This window comes from Emys orbicularis, chromosome 3 (assembly GCF_028017835.1).
Source record: "Emys orbicularis isolate rEmyOrb1 chromosome 3, rEmyOrb1.hap1, whole genome shotgun sequence".
NCBI lineage: Eukaryota > Metazoa > Chordata > Testudines > Emydidae > Emys > Emys orbicularis.
In genome coordinates, this window is record NC_088685.1 from 33,751,465 (window position 1) to 33,769,537 (window position 18,073).

Here is an 18,073-nt window from a genome sequence, read left to right on the forward strand (position 1 = left end):
ACTGAGTATGGCAAGGATCAGCAACCTTTGGCATGCAGCCCACCAGGGTAAGCACCCTGGCGGGCCAGGCTGGTTTGTTTACCTGCCGCGTCTGCAGGTTTGGCCGATCGCAGCTCCCACTGGCCACGGTTCGCTGCTCCAGGCCAATGGGGGCGGCGGGAAGTGGCGGCCAGCACATCCCTCGGCCCGCGCCATTTCCCGCAGCCCCCATTGGCCTGGGACGGCGAACACTGGGAGCCACAATCAGCTGAACCTGCGGACGCGGCTGGTAAACAAACTGGCCCGGCCCGCCAGGGTGCTTACCCTGGTGGGCTGCGTGCCAAAGGTTGCCAATCCCTGGAGTATGGTAATGTTTGTTAATTGTTTATGTTGGTAAAAGGCTCCATAACCCATTACTAATCCCCTGGGCCACTCTGACCACCTTTGCCTAAAAAAAAAAAAAAAAAAAAAAAAAAAAGCATCCTAGTGCATATCACTTTTACAGAATTGGAGACTGTGTTTTAACATGTATCCCTGGATTTCCTGATAGCATAGCACAGGGCTTTAGAGTGAAAACTACTCTGGTCTTTACAGAGAAAGCAGTATTGATTTAAGAAGAGGGGATGCCATTTGCTAAATAGATCAGTCAGTTGTCACATCAGTTAACTTAATTTTTCTCGTCTACATTTAAAGGTGAACACAATTCCAAGGTTATAGCGCACATAGGTGATGAAGACTTTACTGTAAGAATCAACACTGATGGCGAAGAATACAATGTAGAGGTACTGTTTGCTGTGAAAACAAGATTGAGAAAATAGGAACATCTTTGATGAAAAACAATACTATTTCCCTATTGCCACCCCAGCCACCTACACTTCTGTAGCTGAAAAAACATGTTTTGGAGGGATGGGCTCTGACTGATTTTTTTTGTAAGCGTTACTTTTCCACACAGTCGTATCGAAAAATGCATGGTTCTAAGCACTGGCAGAAGCAACAGATTGTTGTTCCATACTGAATGCAGCATGTTTATGTAAATAAATATACAGTGAGAAATTGTTTGTAGGAAAGCAGAATGTTCCTTATTAAAATTTGTAAGCCATTAAATGTGTAGATTACATCACAGGAATACTGAAAATAAGGCCATACAGGCATTTTGGCAATCTGATGGTGTAACAAACAACTTGTCATTACAGTAGAACCTCAGAGTTATGAACACCTTGGGAATGGAGGTTGTTCGTAACTCTGAACAAAATGTTATGGTTGTTCTTTCAAAAGTTTACAACTGAACACGGACTTAGTACAGTTTTGAAACTTAACTATGACAAAAAAAATGCTGCTTTCCCTTTTTTTAGTGGTTTACATTTAACAGTACTGTACTGTATTTGCTTTATATATATTTTGTCTCTGCTGCTGCTTGATTGTATATTTCCAGTTCCAAATGAGGTGTGTGGTTGACTGGTCAGTTCGTAACTCTGAGGTTCTACTGTACTTCAGACCACTTGAACATCATCAATAAACTATATCCTCAGTGGAATCCTTTGATGTGCATGAATTCCTTCTAGCTCACTGTTTGCTCAGTGTGTGTCGTGCCAGCACTTTAAAAGTGTGGGGTAACTACAAGGTCCAGGGCATCTGGTAAAACCACTTTAGGAATTACTATCTTAGATTCATTTATGCAGAAGAGTGAGTACCCACTTTAAAGTTTTGTTTTCGTATTGGGGAAGCATTTTTGAACAATGCATGTTTTCTAATGTGCTATTTGCTTTGTTCACTAATACAGAAGTAGGAGGTGTCAAAATTAAGTACATTCTTTTTATACTCTTTATGCTCTTAGTGCCCTCTTAAGATATATCAGTTAAAATGACATTTGTATCAACCAAGGAAAAGTGGTTGAAGAACAGCAATGTAACCTGTCATCTATGTAATATGGACTGACTAAATTTACTTTAGAATACTAAATTTTAATTTTATTATTTTAATATAAACTTATTCCTTATATAGACTTCTCTGCATCTATATATGTGTCCGGTGTCATCCCAGTTACACCTTACAATAAAAAAGGAGCAGAGTTTGTCAGATTCTTAGAGATGACCCTTGATAAGTTATTTCTGCATCTAAATGTAAAGGAACATTTGCTAAAACTCTGAGGCTTTTCACCTCCATAGTAAAGATTTGTATCTGACAAACAAGAAAAAGCTTTTAAAAAGTAAGTTGGATAACATTTGTAACATTAGCGACATACCAATGTCTTCTCGAGTAACATGCTGTACCTGTCTTCTACATAAGAAGGGACTTGGGGAGCTTTTAACGTTTTGGATTTGGCACTTAAACTTTTTTTTTCTCCAGGGTTAGTTTGAAAACCTAGTATTTCATTCTTGTTGTTTATCATTCTTGTACTGTTTTGAGCTTCTGACATAACGCTGGGAATATCTATAAATATCTCACAAATAGACTATTAAATACTTCCATAAAGAGTTGTTTCTATGCAGTATATTTCCAGACAAAAAGTATGTTAAGAGTGTGGAGGTTGACCATACATATTAGTAAGTTGGGGTAAAACACATTCTATGGATATTGCAGGTATCTCAAAACCAAGAGTTTATAAACCCAGGAATTCACTGTTAAAGTTAAACTTGAAAGAAATCCAATCATGTTAAGGAAGGGAAGTGCACAGTCAGGGTACTCAAACAGCCTTAACACTGCCCTGCAGTGACACCATGTGATTATGATTAAGACATTTTAGTGTTTGTGGTCCCAAATTAGATTAGACTGATTTTTAACACCACATTTTTCTTTTTTCCTTAATATGTCCTGTGAAAATTTGGGGTTAATTTGGATGAGTTATGAGAGTTTAAAAAACTATACTTTATGCAGCCAGGGTAATTTATTGTTACTAAAAGGGGGTTTTAATAACTATCTCCCAGTGTGCTACTGGGAAGGGAGGCTGAACTTGCACATGAGGTACCTGCGGACTCATGAAATATGCAAGTGTGCACTCATGTATTCCATATGATCTATTATGGCTTATACTGAATGAGGCAGGGTTCTAAGTAGTAAATTTCCTACCTGTGCCCACCCCTGCAGTTCTTAGGACCATTGTGGGGGGAGAGACCTCTCAGCTTTCTTTTCTTACAAATAAACTTTTTTGAAAGTACTGTTTTAAAGCTTCAAAAGTGGCTGCATAGTTCCCCTCCTTTTGATGAAGATGTAGATGGCTGCTGCTGCTTTGCCCATGGGGCAGTTAAGGTGGTCTAAGAATTCTTGATGTCTGTCTATTTTTTTTTTTTTTTTAATCTGTTGACCATTTCTCTATGTAAGGAGTTGAATCCCGCTTGTGCTAGTCATGCAAATAGTCCTACTGAAATCAGTAGAACTACTTGTGTGAGTAAAGTAGGTGGGACAAGGCCCTGAGTTCTATGTACACAGCTGTGGCTATTTTTAGTGGGACTTTTTGGCCATATTTATTAAATATGTATAATCCTAGAAGCCCTTGCATGCACACTATACCTAAATCACTTGCATTTCTTGTATTACTTTTAGCCACTTTGGAGGTATATAGATAATACTCAAGATGAAAGACTCTTGGTGTACAGATCTGAAGATATTAAGGATTTCTCACGTTTACAGTCCCCCAAAGTGTGTGGCTATTTAAAACGTAAGGAGGAAGAATTACTGCCCGAAGGACTACAGGGCAGCCATTTAAATGAAGGTGAGCATCCTGCTATTTAGAGTGAAATGCTTGAAACCTATTCATATAGCTACGTAGTAATGTAAGGCTAGGTCTACACTACCTGCCTGAATCGGCGGGTAGAAATCGATCTCTTGGGGATCGACTTATCGCGTCTCGTCAGGATGCGACAATCGATCCCCGAATCGACGCGCTTACTCCACCAGCGGAGGTGGGAGTAAGCGCCGTCGACTGGGAGCCGCGGCAGTCGATTTTGCCGCCGTCCTCACAACAGGGTAAGTCTGATCTGATACGTCGAATTCAGCTACGCTATTCGCGTAGCTGAATTTGCGTATCTTAAATCGACCCCCCCCTGTAGTGAGGATGTAGCCTAAGACTAGTATCTGGCCATGAGGCTTTCATGTTTAGAAAATTGTCTACTTTGCTGTCTCTCTCTTATATCACTTTATAACTTTTAAAACTCATCGTTGCAGGGGAGGGCAAACACACCACCAAAGGCCATCACCAATTTGGGAGAAGGAGGATGCTCAGAAAGGATATTTGGCTCCTTCAAAGCACAGAACTGACCAATACAAGTCCCTTACCTTTACAATGATTTAATAGTTACCCGTTTTGCTTTAAAGGTGACCTGAAAATGGCTTTATGGGATTGTGCCTTGCTTTTGTCTCTTTATGATGTACAAAGAGAGGCTATATGGCATCTAGTGCTCTTCTCTAGAGAGTCTTTTGAGCCATGATTGACTCTATGTAGAGTTGGATCTAGCCCTTCTCTGCCAGGATTGGTAGAACACGGGGGGTGTAGATGGGAGGTTTGGTTAAGGGGAAAATGATGTGAAAGGCTTAGTTGACTGGCTGGAGAAATAAAGCTAGTTTTACTTTTTCCCTGTACAGTTTTACTGTTCTTCACTACTTTCCTAGAACAAATAGGTTGGAGGAGTATTAGGAAGACTTTTTATGCTTTCAGAGGGGTTACTCTTAAAAAAAAAAAAAAAAAAAAAAACCCAACTAATCACGTTATCAAATGGAAACTAAAGATGTTATTAATTGTCAAGGAATGTATGTGTCTAATGTATTTGATTTCACTTCAACATTCAAATCAGTGAACATCCTTCGGGAGAAAAGAGCCATTGCAGACCACTCCAAGAACACATGCAAGATATTAGTGGTGGCAGATCATCGCTTCTTCAAGTATATGGGCCGCGGGGAGGAAAGCACAACTATTAATTACTTAGTAAGTATGTTACAGTCTGTTATTGTTTGCTAGAAGAAGTCACGCAAGCAGATGCACTGCAGCTGGAAGCTGGTGCTATAGTAGTTAGAAAGCTAGCATGACCTATATGTTATCCAATGCTGTATTTAATGGTGAACTCTGAGTGCTGTTTACCTTGAGGGGTGTTAAATTAAGTTTTTTAAAAGAAATTATTTTGCACTGCTGGCTAATGCTGCAATTAAATAAATCTTTGAGCAGAATATTTTTAAGCAGCTCTTCTAACTTCTTTCATCCCCATCCCCCCTAAATGGGCTACATATTAAGATTTTCTCTAAGAGTTGTCTTTTAACTCTAAGTTTGTAGAATCATACAGATGCATTAATTTAGGTTGTTGTTTAGCTTGTTTACTGTGAAGCTCTTCATTTAAAATCTACCAACAGTGACTATTTGAGTACAGAATATTTTTCCAATTGTGTAACACTTCTGTCCAAAAGGATAAGTAGTTCACAGCTAGCCTCCTGCATAGTTATTTATAGCAAATCTAGAACATCTCTCCCTTCTAACCAGCTAGAAATATCAGGAAGAACCCGATAAACTTCTGTGATAAGAAAAATGTGCAGTTCTTAAAGAAATATCAAAATAAGACCACCCACATTCATTGTATGAATAAACATGAGTGCAACAGACGATTCTTCTTTGAGTAGTGTCCCTAGGTGTGCTTGCGTCTCTGTGCTGCTGACTGGAGAACTTCTGTAGCAGGGTCTCCGAGGCCCGCACATGCACTGTCTCCCTTCGTGCCCCGTCACAAGGCTATTGAGTGCATGCTGGCTTAACCCCCCTCAGTTCCTTCTCAACCGCCCCTGGCTAGGGACGGAGCTATTCGCAGTCTGTTGGGACCATTACTTTTGATTTACATCTCTGTAGTTAGCTTCCTAGTTCTTAGTTGTAGTTGTAGCATTTTCCCTTTTTCATATCTTTTCCCCCTGAAAATTTAAAAAATAAAATAAGACTATTTCCCCCCCCTTGTTGGGGACCCTTCCCCCAATGGGTATGTGTGGTTCATCGGGCTTCAAGAAGTGCCTCTCTTGCAAAGAGGCTATCCCTGTCACAGACAAGCACTGCCTGGGCATTTGCGGCCTCGGGGAAGGCTACATTCAGCAAAAGTGTGTTCTCTGCCAGCAGCTAGGCCCTGGTCTCATAAAGACAGAGAGCTCAGAAAGATTATTATTTTCATGGAGGCGGCTCTCCAGACCCACACCACGAATCACTTGGCAGATGTGACTCTTCCCCACAGCCCTCAATATCTAAAAGCTACGGGTTGAAGAAATAAGCCCCACTGACCTCTCCTACTAATCCTTAAAAAAGAGAGCGGGAAGTCCCTACAGTGAGCCCCGAGATAGAGCACGCTGAAAAACATTTGTGGCTATATCCTCAATACTGTCGGCACCAAGACCATCTCAGACCAGTACCCATGACTCTCAAAAGTCCTTTGTGGCAAGTACTGTTGACAAGTCCATGAACCCGATGGGCACAGGCATCGAGTCAACGGCACCAAGGGATAAGGATAGGAGTAAGCACTCCTCTAAAAAGATATTCCTGGAATGAAATACTACATTGGTACCACCATCGATGCCTCACTGGGCATGAGAGCGACATATATGGACAAGATCTCCATTCCCCCCGAGCACTGCCAACAGCATCAAGTCAGTCGGTACCGCCAGAATTCTGAGACTCTGGGGACCTCCATGTATTGGACATACCAGAGTCTCCTCTCCTTAGTGCTGGAACCTCCGCAGCGAGTCTTCAACGGCATGGGAGTCTTCCCTGCTGCCCTGACATGCTCTCCCGCTCTTCAGTCAGGGCTCACATAGCAAACCTGATGAGCTGGCATCACAGTACTCCCAGGCTCCTTTACAGTAGCCGGTAACAGCAGGGTACTCAAGCATACCCTCATGGCCTCACCACCACCACCATCTTGGTATGGCCACCCTTGGACACTATCACTGACCTCTATGACACCAGCACCCCAATGGCCAGACTGGGACCCTTGGGCTGCATATTGCCACCATGCCTCTTGAGCTTCCAGCCCCATCCAAGAACCCTTGAGGCACATCCCTTCAGCCGCAGCTTCCAGAGCTTTGGAACCTCCGGAAGAAATCATGGAGGAACACAAGGGCGCTGCTGAGCAAGAAGTGACCACAAGGACCATATCCTCCTCCTCCCTGGATGAGGCTGTCATGCATTCCCTGCCATCTCTGGAAAATGACTTTTGTCTCTTCCAGGACCTGGCCAAAGAGTGGCGGACACTCTCCAAATATCATTAGAGGAAGTCAAGGACACCCACCATTGTCTCCTTGACATACTCCACTCATTCTTTTCCTCAAAGATCACCCTACCCATTATCAAACCCATTCTGGACCCAGCAAGAACCATCTGGCAGACCCCAGGGTTGGTGGCACTGACCTGCAGGCGGGCGGACAAAAAATATTATGTTCCAGCATGGGAGACTGAGTTCCTCTTCTCCCACCATCCACTCAACTCCATTGTGGTTAACACTGTTAATTCCCACTGAGGAGGTCCACTCTCTACGATAGGGACTGGAAGCGTTTTGGACTTTTGGGGGATGAAGGAGTACTCCTCTGCCACACTTTAGTTTCAAATCACCAATTACCAAGCCCTGACAGCGAAATAAGACTTCCATAAATTATTTGAAACTGAATGATTTTATTGAGCAGCCACGACCAATTCAAATCCATTATTCAGGAGGGACAGTTAGTAGCAAAAACAATGCTGCAATCTGCCCTCGATGCAGCCAACACAGTGGTAAGGTCCATCTCCACGGTAGTAGTGATTCGACGTGCATCATGGCTCTATCTCTCGGGCTTCCCAAAGGAGGTACAGTCAACCGTCTAAGACCTTCCCTTTGAAGGGACTAAACTCTTCACGGAAAAGACTGATACCTCTCTTCACATCCTGAAAGATTCTCGAGCTGCTCTCCATTTGCTGGGCATCTACGTATCAGGGCAAAAGAGGACGTTTAGTCCGCAGCCGCAGCACAAACCACACACCTCCCAATATCTGAATCAATGCTACTACAAGCTGCAGAAGAAAAAAAATAAATTTTCGAGGTGTAACCATCTGGCCCGCAATCTTCCGCATCCTAGCCATCTACGTCCAAACACCAATTCTGACATGTTGGTCGAGGTGTCAATAGACCACTTCCCCCCAACAGCTACAACCTACCACCGCTATCCACCCATTTAGCCACCAGTTGGCAGTGTTCAACAGCACCTGGAAACGTGCAACATCGGACCAATGGGTCCTTGAGATCATTTGCAATGGGTACTCTATTCATTTTACCTCGCCCCCTCCACGACAACCTTCCCTGTCCCGCTTCAGGGACCCTTCTCACTAGAGTTTACTACAACAAGAGGTAGGTAGTCTCCTTCAGCTAGGAGGCATAGAACTAGTACCTCAACATCTATGGGGCAAAGAATTCCTGTTGGGTATTGGGAAATAGCAAGAGCAGAAAGGAGGTTGGAGACCTGTACCAGAGCTCTCAATAAGATTGTCAAAGCTCAACAATTCAAGATAGTCACTCTAGCAGTGGTCATTCCAGTGTTGGAAGAGGGAGACTGGTTTTTGGCCCTCAACCTTTAGGACCCCTACTTTCATATTTCAATCCTACCGACTCGCAGGTGACTTCTCAGATTCATTCTAGGACAAGACCATTACTAGTACAGGGTACTCCCCTTCAGTCTATCATCAGCCCTGAGAATATTTTCCAAGGTTTTCTCAGTAGTGGCTGCACACTTACACTCCCAATGGATCATAATTTACCTTTATCTGGGCAACTGCCTCCTCAGAGACTGGTCTCTCCAAGAGGTTCACTGAGTCACCAAACCTACAATGCATTTGTTTACAGAACGGGATTTACAGCTCAATGGCCAAAAATCCAGTGCAACATCTGGAATTCATAGGGGCTGACCTCAACTCGCTACAGGCCAGAGCTCTCCTACCTCAACACAGATTTCTCTCCCTGGCCGCACTCATAGAGACCATTCCAAACAGCCTACAAATATCGGCCAAACACTGCCTCCAACTCCATGATTTTTCCTCATATCTTAGACTATGCACTGACCCTAAAAAGATCAGTGCTCTCTGAGCGCACCTAGCGGCTAGAAGGGCCTTCCACCAACCACTAGAGGGGTATTCATTGCAGTCACACCCAACCATCAAAAGGTTCCTCAACTGTATAGGTAACCTCTTCTCCTAACCTCAACTTCCTACTCCCACATGGGACCTCAACCTGGTATTTGAAAGGATTGACTTCTAGGCCTCCTTTTGAACCCATGGCCACCTGTTCGCTTACAAACAGCCTTCCTGATAGCAATCACCTCGGCTAGGAGAATAGGAGAATTAGCTGCTCTGATGGCACATCCCTCCTACGTGGTATTCTTTCATTACAAGGTTACGTTCAGACCACACCTGAAATTCACTCCCAAGGTAACCTCCCTATTTCACATGAATCAATATTTTACCTTCCAATCTTTTATCCCAAGTCTCACCGACACAACAGGGAGGCTATACTACACACTCTAGATGTCAAAAGAGGCCGAGCCTTCTATCTGGACAGGATGAAGGTTTTCAGGACGTTCCCAAGACTTTTCCTCTCTATTGCGGAAAGATCGAAGGGCTCAGCAGTATCCGCCTAAAGACTCTCCAAGTGGGTCTCCAACTGCATCAGACAATGTTACCAAGTTCGCAATATGACCCCTCCAGATACTATTCATACACACTCCATGAGGTCGATCTCCTCATCCATCGCCTTTTCCAAGAATGTCCCTGTCTCAGAGATCTGTAGAACGGTGACATGGGTGTCAGTCCACACTTTCACAGAACACTATGTGATCACTGGGGACTCCGTCTCCGATGCCATCTTCGGCTCGACTGTGCTGTCATCTGTAACTGACCCAACTCCAAAGTCCCAGCCCTCCTGTGGGGATGCTGCTTGGGAGTCACCTACAGTGGAGCACCCAGAGGGACACTACTTGAAGTAGTTGTTACTTGCCTTGTGTAGTAACAATGGTTCTTTAAGATGTGTGCCCCTGTGGGGTTCCACAATCCACCCACCTCCCCTCTGCTTCGGAGTCCTTGTCAATGATTCTGCGGTAGAGAAGGAACTGAGGAAGGTTAGCCCATGCATGCTGACTAGCCTCGGGGCGGGGCACAAGGGGAGACAGCGCATGTGCGGGCCTAACGGACACTGCAACCAAAGTTCTCCAATCAGCAGTGCAGGGACACAAGTACACCTACAGTGGAGCACCCATAGGGACACCCATCTTGAAGAACTATCATTACTGTACAAGGTGTGTAACTTCTAACATTTCCTACCTGCCTAACTCCTGACTGGCTGCTAGTATATTACAGGGTGTACCATATTCTCCCCTTTGCCTTGGTGCACAATTAGCACATTCTTTCAGATAATGTCACAGTAGCTTAGTATGGAGTTGCCATTTGCAAATTTGTAGTTAAGGTAAGTAGAACAGACAAATGTCACCTGTAGGCTGAACTATTGTAACTAGCTCTAAAGATGCTACAGCTGGTGCCCAGCACTGTAGCTCATCTCATTGCCATGAGATGAGATAGAACATGTTCGTGTCCATGCTTTGCAACCTAGACTGGCTCCTTATTACTAACAAATCCACTCAAGTTCCATGTATTGACCTTCTGGACAGTCCTCACTGTCTTTATAATCCATGTCTGGTGCCTAGATAGAATAATAGAAATGGAGGGCCCTAAGGGACCTTGAGAGGTCAACTAATCTATTCTTCTGCACTGAGGCAGCACCAAATATACTTAGATCACCCCTGACAATTGCTTGTCTAACTTGTTCTTTAAAACCTCCAATGACGGGAATTCCCCAATGCCCCTTGGAAGCTTATTCTAGTGCTTAACTATTCTTACTAGGAAAAGCTTGCTAATTATAATGTAACCTAAATCTTCCTTGCTGCAGATTAAGCGTATTACTACTGGTCCTACCTTCAGTGGACATGAAGAGAAATTGATTACCATACAAAACTCCTATTAATACACCCCAGAATTATATTAGCCTTTTTCACAATTGCATCACATTGTCAGCTCATATTTAATTTTCTAATCCACTGTAACATCCAGATCTGCAGTACTACTCCCCATTTTGTTTAGTCTTTATTGAAATTCATCCTGTTGATTTCAGACCAATTCTCCAGTTTGTCAAGGTCATTTTGAACTCTGATCCTTTTCTCCAAAGTTCTTGCCACCCTATCCTGCTTGGTGCCATCCGGAAATTTTATAAGCAAATTCTCCACTCCATTACCCAATTCATTAATGAAAATATTGAATAGAATGTAACCCAGTACAGACCCCTGCAGAACTCCACTTGATATGTAATCCCAGTGTGACCGTGAACTATTGATAATTACTCTGAGTAAAGTTTTTTCAACCAGTTGTGCATCCACTTTGTAGTAATTCCATCCGGACCACATTTCCCTAGTTTGTTTATGAGCGTGTCAAAATCTTTACTGAAATGAAAATAAATCACATCTATGGCTTCCCTCCACCGTCTGCTAGGCCAGTAACCCTGTCAGAGAAGGAAATGAGGTTGGTTTGACATGATTTGCTCTTGATAAATTCATGCTGACCATTCCTTATAACTCTGCTCTCCTCTAAGTGCTTCCAAATTGATTGTTTAATATTAGTTATGATATCTTTCCAGGTATCAAAGTTAGGCTGGCAGGTCTATAATTCCCTAGATCCTCTTTGTTCTCCTTTTTAAAGATTGGTCCTGTAGAAATGCTTAGATAATGTATATGGGAGGAAGGGCCTGCTCTTATTAGCTTCTTTGACTCCTTCTGTAGCCAAAATAAATGACAAATGTGATCGCATATAAGGCCAGCTCATTTGTAGGGAAGGAGTCCATTTCACTAGAAGAAACCCGCTTGGAACAGTCTCTGTGAATAGGGAAACATCTGCTTCTAATATGCCAGCAAAATTTGATTAAATGGATCTTAAAGAATGACATTATAACTGTTTACAAACAAAATGCCTTAAACTCTAAACTCGGCTAGGAGGAAGGGCGGGACATTTCAAGTATCACTATCGCTAGGTATTTTTTTTATCAGTTTTACTGTTAGAAGAATTTGAAACCCCCTTGATTGAAGGGCAACTAAAATGATTAGGGGTTTGGAACGGGTCCCATATGAGGAGAGATTAAAGAGGCTAGGACTTTTCAGCTTGGAAAAGAGGAGACTAAGGGGGGGGATATGATAGAGGTATATAAGATCATGACTGATGTGGAGAAAGTGAATAAGGAAAAGTTATTTACTTGTTCCTATAATATAAGAACTAGGGGCCACCAAATGAAACTAATGGGCAGCAAGTTTAAAACAAATAAAAGGAAGTTGTTCTTCACACAGCGCACAGTCAACTTGTGGAACTCCTTGCCTGAGGAGGTTGTGAAGGCTAGGACTATAACAGGGTTTAAAAGAGAACTGGATAAATTCATGGAGGTTAAGTCCATTAATGGCTATTAGCCAGGATGGGTAAGGAATGGTGTCCCTAGCCTCTATTTGTCAGAGGGTGGTGATGGATGGCAGGAGAGAGATCACTTGATCATTACCTGTTAGGTTCACTCCCTCTGGGGCACCTGGCATTGGCCACTGTCAGTAGACAGGATACTGGGCTAGATGGACCTTTGGTTTGACCCAGTACGGACGTTCTTATGGTCTTATGATTCTATTCTTCCCCTACCCTCCTAATCCCAAAACCAACCAACAATACTACTGTTCATCCTGAGTGAATTTGGAGGTGCTGTTCAGTAGAAACAGACATGCACATTTCCGGATGAAGGATGTTGCTTGGAAGGGGAGGCCTGGGCTATAAAGAACAAGAGAGCCAGGAGAGAGGAGCAGATGCTCTGGAGCCCCAGCACCGAATGTACTGAGGAGGACAGCAATAGCCTATTGGCCAGCAGAGAGAGCCTGAACACCGGGATCGCGCAGTACTATACTTAGTCATTTTTTTAAAAAAGCGATAGTGGAATGCTAGAATATGCATAAAGTTTTTACCAAGATGATTTATTCTTAACCTTATGTTGCTTTTCCACTCCACTATACAAAATAATGGTAAATGGCAGAGTCTGCTATAGTTTGACTATGGAAAACTTTCAGGAAAACATTGTAAAACACCGTGGACCACTGCTCTGATGTTTTTTGGAACAGTATATTTGTCCATTGTGTTTTATGAGGTGCAGTTTTGACTTGAAATGGGTGGTCATAGATACATATGCTACAACTTTTTGGGGATATTTTGGACTAGATTACATTATAAGAATTTGGATCTAAATAATGGTTTATGTTTCCCTTCCATGCATAGATTGAATTAATAGACAGAGTGGATGACATCTATCGAAATACCTCTTGGGACAACGGAAACCTGAAAGGATATGGCATACAAATAGAGCAGGTATTCACGGAGTCAATGCAAAGGGTTGTGAATCTTTAGCATTAGAGCATGTTCTGGATATTATAAGTTTGGATTTTTAAAAAAAAATATATATATAATATATTTGGAGAGTGGGGTCTGGAATCAGAATACAAATAATCGGAATACCAATAATTCTTAAATTGTTTACTTCCATCATATAAGTAACCCCTTAAAAGCATCATCCTAGGGATTTTCATAGCTAAGTTTGTCTTGGCCCATCTTTTATCAGACACTTACAACTGTTGGAGAAGATTTCAGGCTGAGATTTGGCACATTTGATCTCTGTTGGAGAACTTTTTTTGTTTAGTTTTTGCTAAATTTGAAAAATGTATGGTTCTTTCATAAACATACTATTGTGCAAATGTTGTCACATACCCCAGTGGTGTTGGTGTTGATCTGACAGAGCCCAAGAGTGTTCAAAGTGACCCACAATACAGATAAAAAGCCACAATTCCTCCTCTGAAGAGTAGCAACTAATTTCAGACATGATGCAATGAATGATGCTGGGGGTAACAAGCCGCTGTGGGGGTTGGTGGAGGAGATGGGTGACATCAATAAGTTTATGTAGTAATTATTGAAAATTAGAGCTTTGAGTGGTGGAATAATGTATTTAAAATAAATGGAAATCTTAGTGGGCTAATTTCTTGTAGGCATCATAAAAGTGGGTTTTAAAGAGGGCATGCCATGCTGTGTAGTGTACACTGAAACAGAGGGTTTTTCATAAGGAGTCATGACATCTGGCTCACTTTTTTGACCTGGTTACTTGTGGTCTTGCCTAACTTAGACAAATCTGATCTTAGAGTGCCGCTTTAAGCGTAACCCAACTAGATGTTCAAACCTGGGGGAAAGGGCTGTTTTGACACAGTTCTCTGTTTGCTAATCTCAAAGTACTGTGCCCAAAGCCTGAAAATGTCAGGTGTGGAAACGGGCCACAATTGGGAAGGTCAGTGCAATCAGGTAGTCAGCATGTTGTTTCCTTCAGCCAACCAGGCAACGCTGTCTTAGGTGACTGCAGTTGCCGCTAATGGTGGAAACAGAGTTGGGGGGGGTCCCCCATGTTTTCTCCCTTCCATGACTTTGTGGGAAATTTACTTGTGACTTCCGCAGCCTTAGTAATCATGTGACAAAAGATGAGGCAAAAATGCTATAAAGTAGGTTTTGTGTTGTTGCTGGAACCTTAATTCTGAATTCCTGGAACCTTTTGGGACTTATCTCCAATGTAAAAAATGCATTTTTATTCTGAAAAGTGACTGTAAAAATGGCTCTTTGGGGTCTGGCTTTGTGTGTTGATGATTTCCATATCAAATGCAGTTTACAAGCTATTCTATCAACCAGCTCTTAAAGTTCATCTTGGGAGCTGAGAGTCAAGCTATGTTCTTTTCTTGTCGTCATCCTGAGTAATAAAGGTTCTGATGGCCATTATTTACAGTATAAACTCTAAAAGCCCAGTGTTACTCCCGTTTACTGGAACATAACTAAACATATGCCACACTGCAAACTAACTACCTCTTTAGTCAGAAAAGCCTAAACATGACAAATGTGCTTTTAGTCATAACACTTTTCAGTTTTCTTTTTGCACATCTAGATTTCTAAAGATAGGAATCCTTGTAAATCTTCTTTGGTTAAATAAAATCAGAGGTGCGCTGGGGACCTTTTCTACCAGATTTGAACCCTGAATTTTTATGACTGAGTAATGAATATCTTAGTGGGATACAATGGAAACTTGTGATGTGCAACTTAACTTAGTGTAATGATGCTAATGTGTTTAGCTGTAATTATATTTGGGTCAAAGTGTATGGCATTATCTTAATTAAGAGGTCAAGAGTTCACCATTAGGAATATGTAAGTTTAAATCTAAGAATAGGATGGCATTTTAATGAGGCGCTTTGGCCATCGTTTAGGAGGGTGAAAAATTTCCCTTGGCTATAACATTTTTACTTTAAAATTGCAGCACTTGGCGCTTCACTGCCTATTTCTTCAGCTTGTTGAATTGTTTACAGTTCCTTATTCTAATTATATTATACCCTTGAATATAGATTATTGTCCACAATGAATCAAGTGTTGTGATGCCTGGGAAAAAACATTATAACATGGCAAAAAATCAGCCAAATGAAGAGAAGGATGCTTGGGAGGTGAAGACACTGCTGGAGGTAAAGCTGTGCTTCTCAAACAAAATGTTCCACCTAAAAAAAAAATACGATAATTACTTATTTGCCATCTGAGATCAGTCTCTGATTGCAAATGAAACTGCTTTTCTTCCTCTTCACAATGTGTAGTTATCACAAGAATACAAAACTAGGATATTTCTACCCAGGCTCATGGCAAGAGGCTTCATTATAAAAAGTATCTACTTCCAGAATACAATTATTAAGTGCAAAACAGATATAAATGATTTTGTGGTTATTGAGACAGGAAAGCAGCCCTGTGGTTAAAGCACTGGCGTGAGACTCAGGAGGCCTGGCTCTGCCACAGACTCCCTGCATGACCTGACTCAAGACATTTGATCTTTGTGTCTCAGCCCAATTTTACAGATAAGAAAATAACAATACTGTCCTATTGCGAAGTGCTCAGATACTCCTTTAATGTGTGGCTGTATAGTTGAACTTGTTTCTTTCATACATGTTGAATTTCTCCATGCTATTTCCTTTTCTAAGTTGCCATCCAGTTGACCACATTTACCAAATGTCTTGGCCTTTCTGGATAGCATACAGGTTTTATTTGTTTTAGTAAAGTTAAAATGTGTTATATTTGGAGTTCTCCCAGAATGCACTAGTCATCTTGCAAAAGTATAAAAACATGTCCCCTTCCCAGAAAATCACACAACTTTATTGACATGACTCCACCAGAACGGGATTATAAATGGGAAAGAGGGGAGGCAGAGCAGGGCTAGCAGTAAGATCATGAAGCTACTCGTTAGGCATGAGCGTTGTTGACTCATTCAGATCCCTCTTAAAACCTGCTTCTGCAATGATGCGTACAAGGTTCTTCTAGGGCAATGGTTCCCAAACTTGTTCCACCGCTTGTGCAGGGAAAGCCCCTGGCGGGCTGGGCCGGTTTGTGTACCTGTCGCGTCCGCAGGTTCGGCCGATAGTGGCTCCCACTGGCCGCGGTTCGCTGCTCCAGGTCAATGGGAGCTGCTGGAAGTGGCACGGGCTGAGGGACATACTGGCCTCTGCTTCCAGCAGCTCCCATTGGCCTGGAGCAGCGAACCGCGGCCACTGGGAGCCGCGATCGTCCGAACCTGCGGACGCGGCAGGTACACAAACTGGCCCGGCCTGCCAGGGGCTTTCCCTGCACAAGCGGCAGAACAAGTTTGGGAACCACTGTTCTAGGGGAAGAAAGAGAATCAACAGAAAACGCCAACCATCCAGAAGTGGACATGCCTTACTGAGGATCCATGTGATCTTATCCTCACCTTTATCTTTTCCCTCCCCACTCACCTATCTGTTGCCCTCATTGGTAGTGCCATTTCAACACAAGATTGTGCGCTCCTCTCCATACTTGTTCTTCTGAAGTGACTGGCATGTTTTGGGACGCCAGAAAAATGATTCAATAAATTGCTGAAACACAAGTGAAAGTCTGCCCTGGGTCACCACCTACATTGAACAGAGAAGCTAAGGAGAAAGTTTGAGTTTGGATTCAGCTCTGCTCCTTTTCAGCAGCATGAATGGGAGCAGCAAATTCCTACTGTCCTTAAAGGCATTCTGTAATGAAATCTTGTAATGCTGGCTGTTATCAAGCATTTGCTGTTTTGAAAGATGGGCCTTATAATAGTTTTTCCTTTCATTGAGATGTTGCTGACGAATGAGAATCTTAACACTGTAGATTATACTCTGGCAGGAGGAGATATTTAAAACTAGGCCAGACTAAGTACTAGAATATATGAAGGAACTATCCTGCTCTGATCTGGGGATGGAGCAGATTTCTTCCTTTAGTGTAATAGAAACTGGAGCTGGAAAATACCTGGCTTGTTAAATGATTTTTTCATCTTTGAATTTCTTCACCATACATATTACAGATTATTCTAACGCTTGCTTTTTTCCTTTTAGCAATTTAGCTTTGATATAGCTGAGAAAGCAGCTCATGTGTGCCTTGCTCATCTCTTTACGTACCAAGATTTCGATATGGGAACACTTGGACTAGCTTATGTTGGATCTCCCAGGCCTAACACCCATGGTGGAATTTGCCCAAAGGGTAAGATTCCCTCCCTCCCGCCCCCGCCCCTCCCCCCCAGTTGTGGGTTGAATATCTGTACTTTGTTATGAAAATTGTAGAAGGATTGAAGGGGGCATAATGTGTGTCACTTAAATGTTCCCTAGTGACTGAGTTAGGAATGGAACTGAAGGCTGCATACAAAAAGGGGAATAGGATAGGGTAAAACAATTAAGTTTCTTGAATTAATAGGTTGAGTGAAAGCCATTATGGCCCCATTTGGAGCAGCTAAAATCTTCATGTGCTGCTCTGGAAAGATGCAGCTCTTAACAGGTGTGGCCTGCCAAATTTCACAATGGGAGGGAATCCAACACCTATCTCTTAAGTACTTATATGTCCCTCATTACTTGAGTATATGAATGCCTCACAGTCTTTAATGCATGCATTTATTTATGTTCTGACTGCAGATTCCCCACTGCAAAAATTGGGGGAAGGGGACTCATTTATAAGCCTGTGAGT

The 18,073-nt window shown here is 42.5% G+C and overlaps 1 protein-coding gene across 1 annotated transcript in view; it reads left to right on the forward strand.

Annotated features, from left to right (window-relative positions):
- ADAM17 (ADAM metallopeptidase domain 17) overlaps nucleotides 1-18,073 on the forward strand; it is a 58,011-nt gene that overhangs the window by 23,153 nt on the left and 16,785 nt on the right. Inside the window, 6 exon segments of the mRNA XM_065401098.1 lie at nucleotides 673-761; nucleotides 3,520-3,688; nucleotides 4,767-4,897; nucleotides 13,292-13,381; nucleotides 15,439-15,552; nucleotides 17,452-17,596. Of these exon segments, the coding sequence (XP_065257170.1) occupies nucleotides 673-761; nucleotides 3,520-3,688; nucleotides 4,767-4,897; nucleotides 13,292-13,381; nucleotides 15,439-15,552; nucleotides 17,452-17,596 (738 nt within the window).